Below are 17,500 nucleotides of genomic sequence, written 5' to 3'. Positions count from 1 at the left end.
CATGCATGCATTGACAGACACACACACACATGCACGCACACACATGCACACAAACACACAGAGAGACAAACCGAGATTACTGTCCAGCTAATGTTCTTACACTTACTGGTGCCACTCACTCGTGGGACAAAGTCTCTGTTTCTGCGCTCTTACTGATAACTGGTTATCGTGGAGTAAAGCCCCCATGGCTGTGTGCATAATCAGACACAACTCAAAAGCGTGCCGAGTTTTTCAAAAACGTTTAATTAAACTGGGTACAAATGCACTGCTCAGACTCAGCGTTAATACTGGGCCATTTTTTGAAGGTCATCTTTGTATCAGGGTATTTTGTCCCCGTCACAGTCAATTCAAAGTAATACCACGTGGTACCACTACCAGAGGTGGAAAACAGACCAGCACACAGCTGACACTGAGCCCATTCACCTCTGGTTCAGCCTGGATGTTGGCTCCTGTTTGGATCACACCAGGTCAGGGTCAAATGCAATGGGCGTCCTCTTAAAGCAAAAGACTGAGATTTCCATATGAAAATTCAGCCCAAGCCTTGTTTGGATATTGTTGCAGGACAGGGTTTGCTTGCCCTCCCCCTCAACCAACAGCAAAAAAGACACAGTGTTGACTGGCCTATCAGGTGACAGAAAAAGACCACCATTTCCTGACTCGTACAGGAAGTACTTGTTTTCCTGAATCGCACTGCTATTACAGTTACACTTCTGTCTGCTTCACTGGGTTCTGCCCCGTTTCTGTCTGGAAATAGCCTGTCCATATGGTCCCCTCTGGACTATAAAGCTTTCGCCTTCCTAAAGGGACACTGATTTCACAATGTTTCACGACACATTTCACATTAGTGAAAGGCAAAGGTCAAACACGTGTTGAAAGGACAGCTGAAGAGAGGTGTGGTTGCAAATGGAAAAGAAATGAACCGTACCGTTCGATAACGCCTGCTGGAGCTCTGTGTCTGATATTGCACCGCTTCTGTCCTTGTCAACCCTGGAAAGGAAATAAAGAGACTGCATGAATGTAAAGTGAAGCCATATCAGCTGCATCTCCTTCACAAGAAAAATGAAGCTCTTAGCCCATCCCCCCATACAGTAGCACAATCTCATTCTCTAGACAGAGGGGAAGTGAACTGAAACTAAAACTATCAATGCTGCCAGCAACACAAGGAGAAAACTAGGCACACGACATTGCCATGACACAACCACATGCGTGTGTAAACACTGCACTACAGACAAGAAGTCTGTTGGTGTTTCGGAAAATGCGTCACACTAGCAACCAAAACAGCCATGCTGCTTCTTGTCATTCAGGTGAGAGAAGTATGAGTTGACTTCACTTGTGGAATGTCTAGGCCACAAAGGAACAGGGTGGAGGGGTGCCTATTAATAGAGAGACTTCCTAAGGCTACATCCACACTAATACATTTTAGTTTTAAAAAGCATCACTTTTACGCCTGTCCCCCATACTAGTTTTTTTTGAGCCCCTAAAACATTTGGACTTTTGGAAACGCTGCTGGCCCCGTTTTGGTTTGAAAACTCTGGGATTGTGTTTTGGTCTGGACGGGCACTAATTTTGATTTTTGGAAATGATGATGCTGACACCCAAGTTTGCTTCCTAATTGGGTTTTATCGTCACAATATTCCCTGATTCATCACATTCCTGTCATTCTTTTCTGACAGAGTAGCCATTCTGCCTCTTGTTTACACCGGCACGCCCATGCCCAGTGTACATAAATGGTCATGTGATATGTGGCATGTTAGTATGAACAGAGATTATTTCTGATACAGAGCTAAAAACCCTCATCTGGACAGAGATCGTGTTTGTCTTAAAACGCCTTTTTAAAAAGAAAACGCATCAGTGTGGACATAGCCTAAGATGATCGGCACAGGAGGTAAGGTATGTGTAGGTCTTGATTGCCTTCAAAAGATGGTAAACAGAAACATGTAATAAATTCTCAACAAATGCTATTTCATGTGAATACACCCGTTTCCATCAACCTTAGTCGCATCATAATCTATGCTAAATGGGATTTAATACACCCACCTCTAGCAAATCAATTTCTTATTCGACTTAAAAGATTTGATGCAATTTTCAAGCGTTTCCACTCAGGAACTCCTATTCGAATGGTCAAAATCCTGTCACACTTACAACTGGTCTATTTATTTAGTAATTTTTATATTTTGAGTGCCTTGAGGAAAAGACATTTGCAATCTATTGGACTGAAAAAAAATAGGCCAGGTTTTTTTTTTCATAAAATAACCGCCCTTGTGCAACACATACACCCAATTCATGACTCACATGTTCCCTAGCAACATGACAAGCTCTGCATACCAACAACAAATCCTGTATTTTCGCAGTCCCAGTATTTTCCCTGACCGGGAAAGCCCCAAAGAAAAACACAACTGGTAGCTCGAGAGGCCACCTCGGTGCCTCTTAGACAAGGAGCACCCATAGAGATTTGGGACGGGAGGTACAGGGACCTCACTGAACACTCTACTGAAACAGAAACCCAAAACACAGAGGCAGTCAAACTGCACACGTTTCCCTCAGATTCTCACATATTTGGTAGGCTAAAGTGTTTTACACAGAATTAGATGGCTGGAAAAAAATACGTGTTTTACCCCTCCAGCAACCCCATCTGTTTTTCTCTGCCACTGTGGACTACCCACAAATGTTAGATGAAGCAGATGTGCCTAGATTTTTTTTTCTTTAAACAAAGGCTGTTTTTCCTTACGCTGTAATGGGACAGAAAACGCCAAGCTGTACGCTGCTTTTTCCATTCAATGTTTCCCTCGTGTTTGTTCTGCCAGTACTGTATAAAGGCTCTTTGGCATTTCGAGGTGGTTTGTGAAACGGTTTACTGCAGTAGCCTGGTAGACGTTCGCCTTAACTACTTCCCTCACATTCTTGTGTGGTACAACAATACAGATTAACCTGCTCGGATTTGTTTCAATGTGACATGCTTATCATGGAAAGTCGTGATCGTGGGTGGAGCGAAAGCAGACGGAATTCTGTGACTCAAGTCAAACGAAGTGACAATAATAACGTTAGATGATGCTGGGCTGGTACGTGTGACTCATTGATTTAGCCCTTTGACCGCACTCAAATCATATGACCAAGGTATTCCCAGTCATTACTTCATCACTGCCCGAAGGAATCGGAGTCCTTGAATAGTGTGTAAAGTTTAAAAGTAACAGTTTAACGTGGACATATTGCACTGCTTTTCTCTTTCCACGAACTACTCACGTCTTCAGACCCCGCGGCAAGTTAACAGTGATGTTGTGAGAAAGCAGCATTCCTAACCCTCTGCAGTATTACATAACTCATTACCACCACAAGGGGTAACTAACGTTAGTCAACCAATTTCCTTAACTGTACACGAAAATGAAACCATGTGAAAAGAGATCTTAAACTGGAAGTTTGCAACCATTCCGGTCAACTGCCACCGACAGCTGATCCATGTTTTAACTGACAGAAAACATTTTCTAGATCAGTTTGCGCTTTATGGTTTTGTTAATTTAGTAATGAACCAAGTCAAGCCAAGAGCATGCATTTTCAAGGCCTTGCCCTAGGATGTGAGAATCAACCATAGCTAACTTCACGGGCACGACTTCATGCCATGGAGTCATGTTAGTGGCTTTCTATATAACGGGGAAACTAATGACACATGGAATCACTGCCAACAGTGCACCTTCGCTTAGTCCTAAAACGGGCTGTCGTAACTTTTCGAGCGACAATGCAGTTGACATAATCAACGACTAGTCATTTCATGGTTTACTAACGGTATCAAGCGAGTTGTCAGAACCCAATCTGCGCTATGGTACGTAGCTGCAGTTGAAGCTATAATTTCGCATGCTGAACCAAGATAGCGTTCGTGTTTCCACTCACCTCTGAAATATATTCCATAGGAAACCTTGATCTGCCGGCGCGTTGTTATATTGAGGTTGTCTGTACTGATTCTGATAAGCCATTTTAACTGTTCCTTCTTCTCCGCTAAGGAATTGTGCTTCGCCAACAAATATGCTTCTTCAACTTGCTTCAATCTGACTCTGACATTCTTCACGCAGAGGCGTGGCATGCAACTGACCATTTCCCCATAAAAACCTCCAAGAAACGTCATTGGTCCGCCCACTCAGAACTCCCTAGGGTACTCACGAGAGTTTGATTGGTTCGCTGCCAGCCAGCGTGTGGTCCGCATGCTAATTGGGTGGGGCTCGTTTACGACCAGTGGAAAATGTACTTTGTTATAGCTAATGGTTTCTTATGAATGAAATATGTCGGGAGTTGAAAAAAGAAAACCAATAAACGGATTAACATTTCAGATATTCAACTCCACACAGTTTAGTTGGTTGGTGGCAGTTGATCATATTCTTAAACTCATACATTTCGTGTTGAAAATGAATGGACGTTTGCTGTAAAATTAAAATGACTGGAATATCATTTTCATATTATTTTTATATGGCACCGACACTAGCAAGCTAGTAAGCTATGATTGGTCAAGCCAGTGGCGGCAAAATATACCTGTGGCTTAAACCATCATATTTCGCAGCAGTTGTCAGAGTTTGACTGGGGAGAACTGAGACATCTAAAAACTTGAGCAACAGCTGTATTGACAGAATATAGAGATATAAAAAATCTAACTTTTCCTTATAAGTAGTTCAGCTAACTCACATTTGTGTCTGGAAGAAGTGAAAGCAAGTTATTACGTCTTTATCCTGAATTTTTACCTCAGGAAGAATGTTTTACTACCCCGAAGTCTTGCAGCGGCACTCAGGCTGCTTCTCCACAATCTGGTGAGTGAATGTAGGGGTTTAAGGCAGCCAAACATTTAGATTGCTCATTAGATATGTGTAGAATGAGAAATTATTTCAACCACCATATTTAAGTATTTTCGTAAAGTCATATTAATGTGTAAACTGAATGATCGGCAGCTAATGTTAGCATTACCTTAACTAAAGCGGCCACTGCGAACATTAGCTAACTTTAACTAACCTTATAGGTAACTTTACAAAGCTAACTCTATAAGTGACCAGCACGTAATTTCTGTCGTGATGGGTATGTTCAGGGCAGTATGGAACTTTTCATCTTTTTGGAACCTGTTTGTTTTCATGTAATGCCTAATATTTCAGTGACGTTACAATGATATTAAGTCACACAAGTCATATGTTATTCATGCTATGATTAATGTAGGTTGGCAGCCACCAAAGGTGTCAGGATCACCAGAAGAGAAGTTCTGAAAGTAAACGTGAACCGAACGTGGTAAGGCTACTTGACAGCTCACACATTATTGTATTTGGTTGGCTTTGTGCAAAGCAGCATGACACAATTTACTGTATATGTGTTCCTGTAGTGAAGACATCATTGACTACGTGATGGTGAATGTGCAACCTGCCCACCCGAGTCTGCCTAAACCACGTTTCTCCCTCTACCTCTCCTCTCAACTACACTATGGTGTTGTCATCATCTACCACCGCCAGTGTGCCTTTTTGCTGGGTAAGATAGGAGAGGCTGGAAATGCCCACTGAAATTTCTAGATAAAGCCTTATCTAAAGACCACAGTAGTGGTGATTGTGTGTCGAAACAGAAAGCAAATTATATTTGTTGTTTTCTATTTAGTTGTAGCATTATTTGTCATATTTTAATGTTGTATTTCTTCGAGATAAAACTTTGATTGCTAATTGATAATAGGTATTTAAGCTACCAACCAATATACTTTGCCTGCTCAGCATCACAGACTTTTTTATTTGATCTTCTTCGCGTCAATGTGGCACATAAAGCTGATTTCAGGGTTTTCCATCTTTTTCTGTCTGTGTTGATTTTACTTATGATCTCTTTTGCCTCACTCTCCATTGTTGTCCTCCATGTCTCCTTCGGTCAGCCCGTTTTTGGCTCACGTTGTCCTTCCAGATGACGTGCCCCAACTATTTCCACCTTCTTTGTTTGATCAGTGTTGTGACTGCTACGGCTGTTGTCACTGCTCCATCCAGTAGGTCTTCGTTTGATATTCTTCCTGGCCAGAATATCTTGAATAACCTGCAAGATGTTTGAAGGACTGATAGTCAGTGACTGTCTCTCTTCAGGTCTCTCCAGCATTCTGCTTCATGTAGCAGCACAGACATAGCGTTTCTCTTGAAGATTTTCAGTTTTGTCTTTTCTTTGATGTTCTTTGATCTCCGTGCTTTTTGTAGTTAGGAGAATGTGACTCTTGCTTTTTGTTATCTGCTGGCGCCTGCCTAACTACACTACCCAGGTACTTGTTCTGTGTTTTCGTTATTGAGATGTATGGACATTGGTTGGACATCTATAAAATGCATGGTTTTAGTCTCTTTTCTGCTGATGTTCAGGCCTAACTGTCTGGTTTACTTTGTGAGGTCTATGAGATCTTCTTTGTGTTGTTCTTTTGTGCTGCTGAAGTAATGACTGGGAATACCTTGGTCATGTGATTTGAGTGCGGTCAAAGGGCTAAATCAATGAGTGACACGCACCAGCCCAGCATTATCTAATGTTGATATTGTCACTTCGTTTGACTTGAGTCACAGAATTCCATCTGCTTTCGCTCCACCCACATTTATGACTTTCCATGATAAGCATGTCGTTGACATGACATGGAAAAAATCTGAACAGGTTACTCTGGATTGTTGAATGTGAGTTAAGTGGCGACTGCCTATGAGGCTACTGCAGTAAAACATTTCACAAAACACCTGTGCATAGATGACATGATACAGCCTCGTTGAACACCACAGTGGTAAACCAGTCTGTTTACAGATGTGCTCGCTGTTCTACTGGATGTTCTGTTCAGTGACGTTCCTTAATCTGATGATGTGGTCGATGCAGCCCATTCCTGGGCTAAAGCAGCTTGATCTTTCCTCTTTTCAGCCTCATGTGTATTATTTTGCAGAAGCTCTTACTTGGTACTGATAGCAAGGTGAGCAGTCAGCAAGGTGAGCAGTCAGTTTTATCTCCCTTTTTTGGTAGTTTGACTATCAGGCCTCTGCGTCAATCTTCTGTGTTCCAGACTTGATTCACTGTTTATGGAACCATTCTGTTCCAAACGTAGTGTCTGCCTTGAGCACTTCACTGGTGATGGTGTCCCTTCTCTGGTGCTTTCTTGCACTTCATCTTCTTTAGTGCTTTTAGGATCTCTTCTTTTGTTCGGGGAGTGCAGTGGACATCCAGTTCATCTGTCAGTAGCTGCTCTGTTAGTGCCAGCTCTGCAGGCTCTGATCTGATCAAAACTTCCTTGAAGTGTTCTGTCCATCATTGGAGTTATTTTTCTTCACTAGTGATTTCCTCACCTTTTTTGTTCCTTACCATCCGACTTCCTGGGCTGAAGTTTGCAGCAGATTGTCCGGTGATTTCTGAATTTCTCGTCTTTCTACAGCTAGTTCTGCTTCCATAGCTAGGTTTTCATGGTATTCCCTTTTGTCTTGTCTCAGGCTCTTCTTCTTCTTCTTCTTCTTCTTCTTCTTCTTCACTTGTTTGTTGACCTCGGAGTATTCCAGTGAATATATTTCTTTGAGTCTTTCAGATTTTGCATCCATCTTCATTTACCTCAGCCTCTTCCTTCTCTCTACCAGTGTCCATGATTCTGCAGAGATCCAGATCTAGTCTTTTCTGTTCTTGGTGCCAAGTATGTTTCCACATGGATGTTGATAGCTTTCCAGGTTGCTTCCATGCCATTGCCAATGCTACTGAGTGCTTGGAATTTATTATTTAGGGTCCAGGTGAATTTCTTAGTTGCTTCTGGGTTCTTGAGTTTAGGAGTGTTGTATCTGGTTGTCTGAGGCTAAAATGTGGGGAATCTCAGAGCAGGTCGGAACCCCAGAGGTACAGTACGCCTTACCCACCTACTATTCCACAGGCTGCCTCAGTATCACAGAAAAAGAAACCAAACACACATAGGCATCTGTAAAGAAACCTCACAAGATATTGACTTTAACTCGCCTCTGAAGAAGCTGCAAGGCTGCGGTCACAAAAGACCCCATTGAATGTTGTGATTGAAAATGCAATGCATCAAGAGGGGTGATAGAACCCCATAACCCCCTACATGTCCTAAATGAACTCAAAAGCTCATGAGCATCAGTCTAATAAATATTCCCCATTCACTCAAGCTGATAACCCCCCCCCCCCCCCCCCCCCCCCCATACATCAGGAATGTAATTGGATCGATCTAGCCCTAATAAGCAAGTCAGATCGATAGACTTTTAACATTTTAACATTAATCACAATAATAAAATTAACTTCAAGATTGCTGAAGAATACCATCATTAGGGCTTTTAAGGAGCGATAAAGACACTAACCACACACACTTGGAGATAATTGCCAGGGAAATACGGTGCAATGTGATCGGGTCATTTGCTAAAGCTCTTTGTATTACTGACACGGTGAGATGAGTGGAAATGGGGTTTTAATGGCACATGCCTGTGTGGACTGGTCTTTGCAGAGGAGATCCAGCAGGCGATCGAGAGGCTGCTCCGCTCGGAGAGGCACGCCCGCATCGACCTGCAGGAGCCCGACAGGTCAGCCGGACAGAGTCGCACTCACCTCCACACACGCCACCGCCCTGCCCCCGAGCTGTGACTGTTACTGATGGTGCTGTGCATGGATGGCAGGGTTATTAATGATGGCCTGTGTGGTGTGCACTCTCTCTCCCCCTCCTCCTGTCTCTGTCTCTCTCTCTCATTCTCTCCTTCTCTTCCTATCTTCATGTCTCTCTCTGTCACTTTAAATGTATATGTTTGTGTATAACATACACACACACATATATATACACCTACCTTTTTCTGTATCAATCTGTGTCTCTTTCTTTTTACTTCCATTCTCTCTCACTCCCCTCTTCTCCCCTCCTCTCTTTCTCTCTCCTCCCCCTCGCCCTTCCTCTGTCACCCTCTATTCTCCCATCTCCCCTCTCTCCCCCTCTTTCTCTTTCTCTTTCCTCTCTTCCTTCTCCCTCTGTCTCTCTCATCTCCATCTCTCCCCCTCTCTCCTCTTCATCTTCCCCCTCTATCACTGTCTCTCTCCTCCATCTCTCTCTCTCCTCCCCAACTCTCCCCTACATCTCCACCCCTCTCTCTCTCCATCTATCCCCTCTCTCCATCTCTCCCTCTCTCTCCATCTCTCTCCATCTCTCCCTCTCTCTCTCCATCTATCCCCTCTCTTCATCTCTCCCTCTCTCTCTCCATCTCTCCCCCTCTCCCTCTCTCTCTCCATCTCTCCCTCTTTCTCTCCATCTATCCCCCTCTCCCTCTCTCTCTATCCGCCCTCCACTCTCTCTCTCCAGACTGGCTCTAAATAACCCTGACCCAGAGGCTCTGATGGAGGAGGCCATGGAGCCTTTCTTTGGAGTGATGGGCTCAGAGCCTGAGTTGCCAAGCCCATATCAGCTGGCACAGGTAATACACACACACATACACACGCACACGCACACACGCACACACACACAAAACATACATACACACAGACACTCAGGGAACACACACACATACATGCATAGCCACCCACACACATCCACACACACACACATATATACACAGATACACAGGTAATACACACACACACACACAGTAACTCTCTCACACACTACATGCACATGCAGACTGTAGCAGTGAACACTGTGGTCTCAGATGCCTCTGAATACAAACCTGTGTTCTCTGATATCCTTTCAAGGTCATTTTATAAACGGTGATTCATATCACACACACACACACACACACACACACATACATATGTTAAACATGGAGGTCTCTCAGTGGAAAGAGGTGAGGTTAAATGTGGAAGCGGAAATATAACCGAGGCAAAGAGGCTTTTCATTTTGTTTTTGCCACGGGGCGTCAACTAAGTCCTTCTCTAAAATCAGTCCCTGCCGTCACACCAGCGGGAAAAATTGCGATGGAAAAAAGAGATGAATGGATTATCACTTGACACGCTCAGACATAGCACCCACTCGGAATCACAACTCAAGAACGGGGCAAAGCAGAGAACAGCAAATCAATATTCCTCTTCTCAAATATTTTCTGTCCGTGTGGTCCGGTGATTGCACCCTGTGTGTGTTTGTGTTTTCTCATCAGTCCTGGAGGTTCTTGGAGGTCCATACTCCAGAGTGCCCCCTAGTGAAGGTCCCGAGAAGGTCCCAGCCTGAGGGTGAGTGGGTCGGTGGGATGGGCTCAAAACGCAGGGGAGGGGGGAGAATTGGTTCCTCAAATAACCCAGTCACAGGACCCACGTCCTTGGGTTTGCCTCTGCCATCGTGTGTGTGTGTGTGTGTGTGTGTGTGTGTGTGTGTGTGTGTGTGTGTGTGTGTGTGTGTGTGTGTGTGTGTGTGTGTGTGTGTGTGTGTGTGTGTGTGTGTGTGTGTGTGTGTGTGTGTGTGTGTGTGTGTGTGCTTTGATTCTTCCGCTTCCTCTCCTCCCCTCTACCCTTTCTGTTTTTCACACTGGCACCATTTGAACCCTCTTTTTTTATCCCTCACACTCCTCTAACTCCTCCCACTTTCTCTTCTGGTAGCTCCTGACCACACTGCGTCCCCAGACTGCATCACTCTTAAGGAGAAAGAGCTGACAGCCTTGCCGATGCTGGCGGTAAGTTGGCAATATCCTCAGCAATGGCATACGGCTGAGCTACGGTTAGTAAGCTACGTGTAGCACTGACATACCTGTTCAAGATATGTTTCTGGTATGCTGTTTTTTGATGATAATAGTTTCCTCTTAAAGGTTCAGTCCCTGATGCTAATCCCGTGTAATCCATGCACCTTTTGCCAAATTCAACAAATCGCTCCTCACAGTCCTCTAGCTGTTATTTCAGTGTGTGCGCTCAAAAAAACACTGGTGTTCATACACAGTCGTAGCTCTGTGGATGGGGAAAAACTATTTCAGCCAATCAACCCATTGCTTCAGGGAGAGGTGTCATTTAATTGGCTTTTGAGCTCAAATATCAAAAACCTTTTGCCAAAATCGCTGGACTGCAACTGCATCCATACTTGCAAACAGCTCCCTTACTGATGTGTTTTCCGTCACAACAGCTTTTGTGCTGTTTGTGGAAACTCCCTACCTTGCCCACGTCTCATTCTCTCCTGCGTTTGTGCTCCTCTGGCAGTTTGGAGGCGCTGAGCTGGTGGAGCCCACCGCCCAGGAGATCGACATGCTGCTGAGGGAGAGCGACCACCTGATGGAGGGAGAGAGAGGTGCAGGAGAGGCGTAACACATACACACACACACACACACACACACACACACCCACACGTGGTGTCCTGTGATATCACACACGCGAACACACACACACAGGAGAGATGAAGATGCCGATATCACACACGTGTACACACACACACACACACACACACACGTGGTGTCATGTGATATCATACACCCGTACACACACACACAGGAGAGATGCAGATGCAGATATCACACACGCGTACACACACACACACACACACACACACACACACACACACACACACACACACACACACACACACACACACACACACAGGGGGTCCAGAGTCAGGAGGAGAGGAGAGTAGCTGTCATCATTGTATTCTGTGTGGCACCTAAATATGCCACGTAGTTGGTTGTGTAGAGCACAGACGTGAAGGGCTTTTATTCTCTTAGCCTTCTCATCATGCAGCATGTTGCATACTCCTGAATGAAGTCTAAGAGAGTGGAGAGAGAGAGAGAGAGAGAGAGACCCTGATAACCCTCACTTCGCACTGTGCCAATAAACTACCCTGGAAAAGTGGCGCAATAGCCTCAAAACACAACGCCACCTTGTTTCTAAAGTAAGCCACTTTGGCGAGACATACGTGACCCTGTTAACACTGCCTGCTTTGTGTTCTCTCTCAAAGTGCCATACCAGCTCCTCTCCTGTGACATTCATAAGTAACTAGTTAGATACACGTAATACAAACCTACATTTATAAAGTAGATCAACTACTGACCTCCTTACAGTTGCGCCTGGGGCTTTATACAGACATCATCCATCCCCGCTTCCTGGTCTATCCCAGAAGTATTTCACGCATGCAGATGCATTGTGGGTGAACAGGAGGTCTTTCCACCTCAGTAACGACTGGGATGAACCACCGATGTTACACCAATATACAGGTTTTTTTATTGCACTAGAGATTGTCAAGTCCATATGCACTGAAATGTCCTTGCAATGTCTGCACTTTTTGCGCTGTCTATATTATGCCCTGTACATGTAAAAGAAATAGAAACATTTAATGTTTACCAGGTTTACTCCAGGATTACCAGGGGGGTGCTCCAAGTACGTGGTTTAGTAACAAACCTGGGTAAGTTAACTCGGAGTAAGTGGTAAATCTCCTAATAGAAGAGCCCTATGGCTTCTTTCTCCTAGCAAAACAAAACCATAGGGCTTTTCTTTTAGGAGGTTTACCACTTCTTCTGAGTAAACTTACCCAGGTTTGTCAGTAAACCCCTGGTGAACCTACTGGAGCTGAACATGTAGTGCTGTAGCGGTTCATTCATGTGTTTCATCCCCATTCAGAGAGGAGCCAGTCGTGGAATGGGTCTGTGTCAGAGCAGAGCAACACAAGCATTCAGAAAGAGATATTGTGGAGGAATGTCTTTTATCGGGTTGGCAAGTGTAAGCGGGGTCAGGGTTATATTAAGCGGCGCGTGTCGGGGTCCTGTTCGGCCTGTCAGGATTTACTTTTCTGATACTGACCGGAGGACTGTACATTATCCCCTACTTAATCACCACTCAGAAAAGAGCCAGATCAGGGTCTCATCCTCTGCCACAGGTCAACTGCTGTCTAGACCAGTAGTTCTCAACAAGTAGGCCCCATGTTTATGTTTAGAATTTTGTGTTTATTTTATGGTTTGAATTCTATCAAATTTGGGTCACAACTTAATAACCATAGGAAATTGTGAATATAAAGGCCCGACCAGTTCAGAACCACTGGTCTAGACAGAGACTCCCATTAAGGGTCCGATCCGTCCCTTCCTGTAAGGGTCGATGCATGTAGTGCAATTGTGAATCTGAAGCCAACAGAAAGCGGTTTAAACTGATAAGACAGCCAAAGCGTCTGAAGTTTTGCTCAGCTGTCAGTGTTGATTCCCGAGTCTGCTTGTCTTTCAGAGACTGGAGAGAAGGAGGAAGACACAGCCATGATGTCTGTAGAACAGTGAGTGATGTTTTAAAGAGATTTAAAGGTTGAAAGGTGAAGATGAAGTTTTTACCATCCAATCAGACATGCTGTCTATAAAGCACTGCAGCACTGCCTGCTAAAGCATATCCATAGCCTCAAGGGCTGGATATATTACAACTGTACATTATGGGCTAGTTTTTACCTTTTGACCCAATAAAACTACTCACTTGAACTTGAACCGCAAATGAAAAGTGTGAAAGCAAGGGAGTGATGGAGCCTGACATATGATCCCAGAGCATTAGGTTTTCAGTCTCATTGTCTGGCTAAAGGATATTGCTAATCTTTTCCTCAATCCTCTGATTGCAGTGGTTTTGCAATTTTGTTAATTGACTCAACTTGACATATAGCCAGTGAGAGTGGCTCATAGCTGGTAGGCTGAAGGGCTTTGAGGTATTTTGGACTAAGTTCAGATCAACCATCTTACTAATAACACGTGTCTGATTGTCTTTGTGCACCAAGACTGAAGGAGACAATGGAGATGGGACCTCCTGAGGAGGTTGCCATGGATATGATCGCCATGGAGATGACTCCTCCTCGTATGACTTGTCCTACGACACGAGAGGGCAGTGAGCTAGACCAGGGGATGCTGCAGGAGCCCTCAAGCTCTATAAGCCTGGTGTGTGTGTTTGCGTGTGTGTTTGTTTGTGTGTGTGTGTGTGTGTGTGTGTGTGTGTGTGTGTGTTTGTGTGTGTGTGTGTGTGTGTGTGTGTGTGTGTGTGTGTGTGTGTGTGTGTGTGTGTGTGTGTGTGTGTGTGTGTGTGTGTGTGCACTCCCAGCAAGGTGTGTGTTAGTCTTTGAAAGAGATGTGTGTGTGTATTTTAGGTTTCATTATCCACTGTTGTTCCTTAAGACTCGTGTGTAATGAGATCTGATTTGGCAATGTAAAAAACCTGCATCAGCACAGATCTCTTTAAATATTAAATTTATATCTCTCTTTCCTTCTCTCCCTCTCTCTACCTCTCCCTTTCTCTCTCCACCTCTCCCTCTCTCTACCTCTCCCCCTCTCGCTCTCTACCTCTCCCCCTCTCTCTACTTCTACCTCTCCGTCTCTCACTTCCTCTCCCCCCGTCTTTCTCTCTCTGCTTCGCTCCATTCTTCCCTCTGCCTTCCTGACTGATGCCTAACGCTCCTGTTGTCATGCTCCCCTCCCCCATAAAATCACCTTTTCTCTATCCCCCTCATCCTCCCATCTTCCTCTCATCTGCTATTCCTTTTTCTCTCTCTCTTCCTTTACTCACTCCCCTGCCTCTCCCTCCCTCCTTTTCCCTCTTCCCCCCTCTCTCTCTCTCTCTCTCTCTCTTGGTCTCTCTTTTCCCCTCCCCCCACTCTCTTTTTCCTCTCCTCTCTTTTTCTGTTTTTCTCTTCCTTGCTCTCTTTTTCTCACACTGTCTTTTTCCCCTCCCCCCTTTCTCTCTCTCTCTTCTCTCTCTCTCTCTCTCTCTCCCTCTCTCTCTCTCTCTCTGGAGCCACAGCTGGAGGTTTCCCAGCACAAACGGGCCCGGCGCCGCCAGCTGCTGTTCGCCGACCAACACACGCAAATTTCCCAGGGTGCAATGCAGGAGCAGATCCAGGACTCCCTCGTGGAGACTGTACCCATGGTGTGACAAAATCTTTCTTTTCCTCCCCACTCATTCATTATACATCACTCCGTTCATGCAGCCATTATTCCTTACCCTGCCACTGGGGACCCACAGCACGCCATGGGTTGAATGCCGTGAATGAATGTCACACCCGTTAGGTTCTCACACTGCTGTTGATAGGTGGAGGCCATCGGTTTCAGCCAATCACAGTCTCGATAACTGACTGAAGAATCCCATCAGATGGGGGTCAAGGCAGAGTGACATACAATATGCATGGCTGTGGGTTCTGATGTCAGTTCATATGTATATGTATATTTGATATGCATCGTTACTCTCTCTCTCTCTCTCTTCCATTCTATCTTTCTCTTTAGTCTGAGGTGCTTCTGGAGTTCCCTGCTACTTCTAGGCTCTCAGTAGTTGAGCTCTTGAGCGCCCCCTGTGGCGGTAAGTGGTCATGCCGCAGCTCCTCGTCCAACCGAGCAGAAAAGTGGCATTAGAGGCTCACTGATTTGCCCGTAATGACTATTGATTTAGGCACCCCTGCAGCCCTGTACTCTCTCTCTCACACACACACACACACACACACACACACACACACACACACACACACACACACACAGATGTAGGCCTGCCCCTGAACCCAGGGTTATGGGTTTATTATACACCACAGGGATTGGGCCATACTGTGTGTGAGGTGAGTGATTGGCTTGTGTGAGTGTGTGTTTGTGGGTTTGTGTTTGGTGGCTGCGTGTGTTCTTGTGTGTGGAGGTTGGGACGCATGAGTGATCATGTTTGTATATGAGTGTGTGTGTGTATAAGTTTGTGTGTGGTTGTGAGTGTGTGTGTGTGTGTGTGTTAGTGTGAGAAAGAGAGTGAAAGCCGGGCTTGAATGTAGGTATGGGTCTTGTGATATAAGTATAATAAGTTGAAATGTGTGTGTGTGCGCGTGTGTGTGTGTGCGCGCGCATCGTGGCATCATTACCTATTGACTTCTCGTCCTTCTACCTTCTGTCTTAAACAGTTATGCTCCACCCTGACCTGCTGTCGCTATGGAAACAGTGCACCATCCTGACAACCCACCCAGGGAGGCGACGTGCAAGAGAGGAGGAGAGGGAGGCGGGTCAGGAGAGGAGCGAGCTCTCGTCTGAGTTAGGGGGACCACTGGAGGAGAGAGAGCTGGAGAGGAGGAACAGGGACTCCAGTGTGCAGGAGGTAAACGAGTGCAGCTCACACACACACACGCACTTTAAAAACACTGTAAAAGTACAAACATACAGTACATACACACACGCACACACACATGCGAACTTTAAAAACACTGTAAAAGTACAAAAATACATACACACGCACACACACGCGCACTTTAAAAACACTGTAAAAGTACAAACATACATACACACACACACACACGCGCGCACTTACAAACCACACACACACACTTACACCGCTTAAAAAATACAGACATACATACACACACGCAATCACAAACACACACACACATTAAGACACACTTTAAAGATAGAGACATACATAAGCACGCAAGCACACACGTACACACTCATATACACTCTCACACCCATAGACACATGCATACACATACATATACATACTCTCTCACACAAACACGCAGACACACACATACACGCTCACTCAAATGCACACACAAACACATGCACACAGACACTACGCATCCAAAACACATTCTCACACACGCTGCCACACAACACACACACGGGCATCCAAACACACACCCACACACACGTACATAGGCACACACACACACACGCACATAGGCACACACACTTTGGAGGTTCTCATTAGCCCTCACTCATTTGTCTTCTCCTCGGAGGATGCTGGTTGATAAATGATCCTAAACAGACACCCAGAGGTAATAATCGATTGCTTTTCCTGAGCTCTCCCACTTGTGATCTCTCAATGTTGCCTCTAATTATGATGTGCGGTCTGAGAAGCTCAATAACGCTGACAGACTGAAGCGGAGCACTTTGGGGAGGACAGCGCAGGGGCGTGCTGCGTGTAGCTGACTCACGGCCGTTGGCTTTGCCACCTTAGCCAAAGTGTTTATTATCTGAGACATTTTATCCATACAAGCCGCCTCCACCTGATCTGTCAGCAGATGTGTAATCACTGCAGGAAGTTCACTTTTGGCAGGAGTGGCCAAGCTTTAGTGTACAGAGTCTCGCTCTAAACGGCTATACGCTGACCAGAAATGTTTGTCCACTGAGCGATCATTCTTTTGAATCTTCTCTGTTTTGAATCTTTTGAGTTTCTCTCCTTTCCTGTCTTTTTCTAAATTGTAAAGAGGCAATCAGTGTCAATGTATCATCCATTATTTCCTGCTGCCTGTAGATCATTCTCCTTTACAGACTGATCTACATGCACAATGGAATAAAGTCTTCACATATAGTCTAGTGAATGGCTGCCAGCAGAGCATTGCTAGATGTGAACTGTTTCACAATCTCTCTTTTTCTTCCTCCTCCACTTCTTCTCCTTCTCCTTCTCCCTCCCCCCCCTCTATTCCCCTGCCTCCTCAGATCCTCAGAGAGTCCATGGAGTCAGGCCTTCTCCTGTCTGAGCTCTCAGGTGAGTTTCTCCTCCGCCTGCAAAACAACCACACTCCATTACGCTGGTGCTGTACTTGCGTCTACGCGACAATCCATAAATCCATAAGACACACTTTCCAAAGCATCTTACATTGACAGGGATGACACATTTTGCCTTGTTGTCCTTGCCGGGGATGATGGAT

At 45.1% G+C, this 17,500-nt stretch overlaps 2 protein-coding genes across 5 annotated transcripts in view; one reads left to right on the top strand and one right to left on the bottom strand.

Moving 5' to 3' along the window:
* The window catches only part of pdcd6 (programmed cell death 6), a 13,582-nt gene extending 9,472 nt beyond the window's left edge, over positions 1–4,110 (bottom strand). Inside the window, exons 1-2 of one of the 3 annotated variants that reach the window (XM_031584217.2) lie at positions 3,883–4,110; positions 926–987 (exon numbers count right to left, since the gene is read on the bottom strand). In XM_031584217.2, the coding sequence (XP_031440077.1) occupies positions 926–987; positions 3,883–3,965 (145 nt within the window). In that variant the 5' untranslated portion in view covers positions 3,966–4,110. The remainder of the gene's footprint in view (positions 1–925; positions 988–3,882) is intronic. The other 2 variants (XM_031584216.2, XM_031584218.2) reach the window with 2 other exon arrangements.
* A 451-nt stretch (positions 4,111–4,561) lies between these two features.
* Positions 4,562–17,500, top strand: part of rec8b (REC8 meiotic recombination protein b) — a 15,061-nt gene continuing 2,122 nt past the window's right edge. The window contains exons 1-14 of one of the 2 annotated variants that reach the window (XM_031584212.2): positions 4,562–4,787; positions 5,185–5,253; positions 5,345–5,487; positions 8,438–8,513; positions 9,275–9,386; positions 10,062–10,134; positions 10,498–10,571; positions 11,086–11,173; positions 13,087–13,132; positions 13,616–13,772; positions 14,629–14,754; positions 15,108–15,180; positions 15,758–15,948; positions 17,289–17,337. In XM_031584212.2, the coding sequence (XP_031440072.1) occupies positions 4,732–4,787; positions 5,185–5,253; positions 5,345–5,487; positions 8,438–8,513; positions 9,275–9,386; positions 10,062–10,134; positions 10,498–10,571; positions 11,086–11,173; positions 13,087–13,132; positions 13,616–13,772; positions 14,629–14,754; positions 15,108–15,180; positions 15,758–15,948; positions 17,289–17,337 (1,333 nt within the window). In that variant the 5' untranslated portion in view covers positions 4,562–4,731. Of the gene's footprint in view, positions 4,788–5,184; positions 5,254–5,344; positions 5,488–8,437; positions 8,514–9,274; positions 9,387–10,061; positions 10,135–10,497; positions 10,572–11,085; positions 11,174–13,086; positions 13,133–13,615; positions 13,773–14,622; positions 14,755–15,107; positions 15,181–15,757; positions 15,949–17,288; positions 17,338–17,500 lie in introns of both variants that reach the window. The other variant, XM_031584211.2, reaches the window with a different exon arrangement.

This window comes from Clupea harengus, chromosome 17, assembly GCF_900700415.2.
Source record: "Clupea harengus chromosome 17, Ch_v2.0.2, whole genome shotgun sequence".
In the NCBI taxonomy this organism is placed as follows: Eukaryota; Metazoa; Chordata; class Actinopteri; order Clupeiformes; family Clupeidae; genus Clupea; species Clupea harengus.
This window is presented reverse-complemented; position numbering and strand designations above follow the sequence as displayed.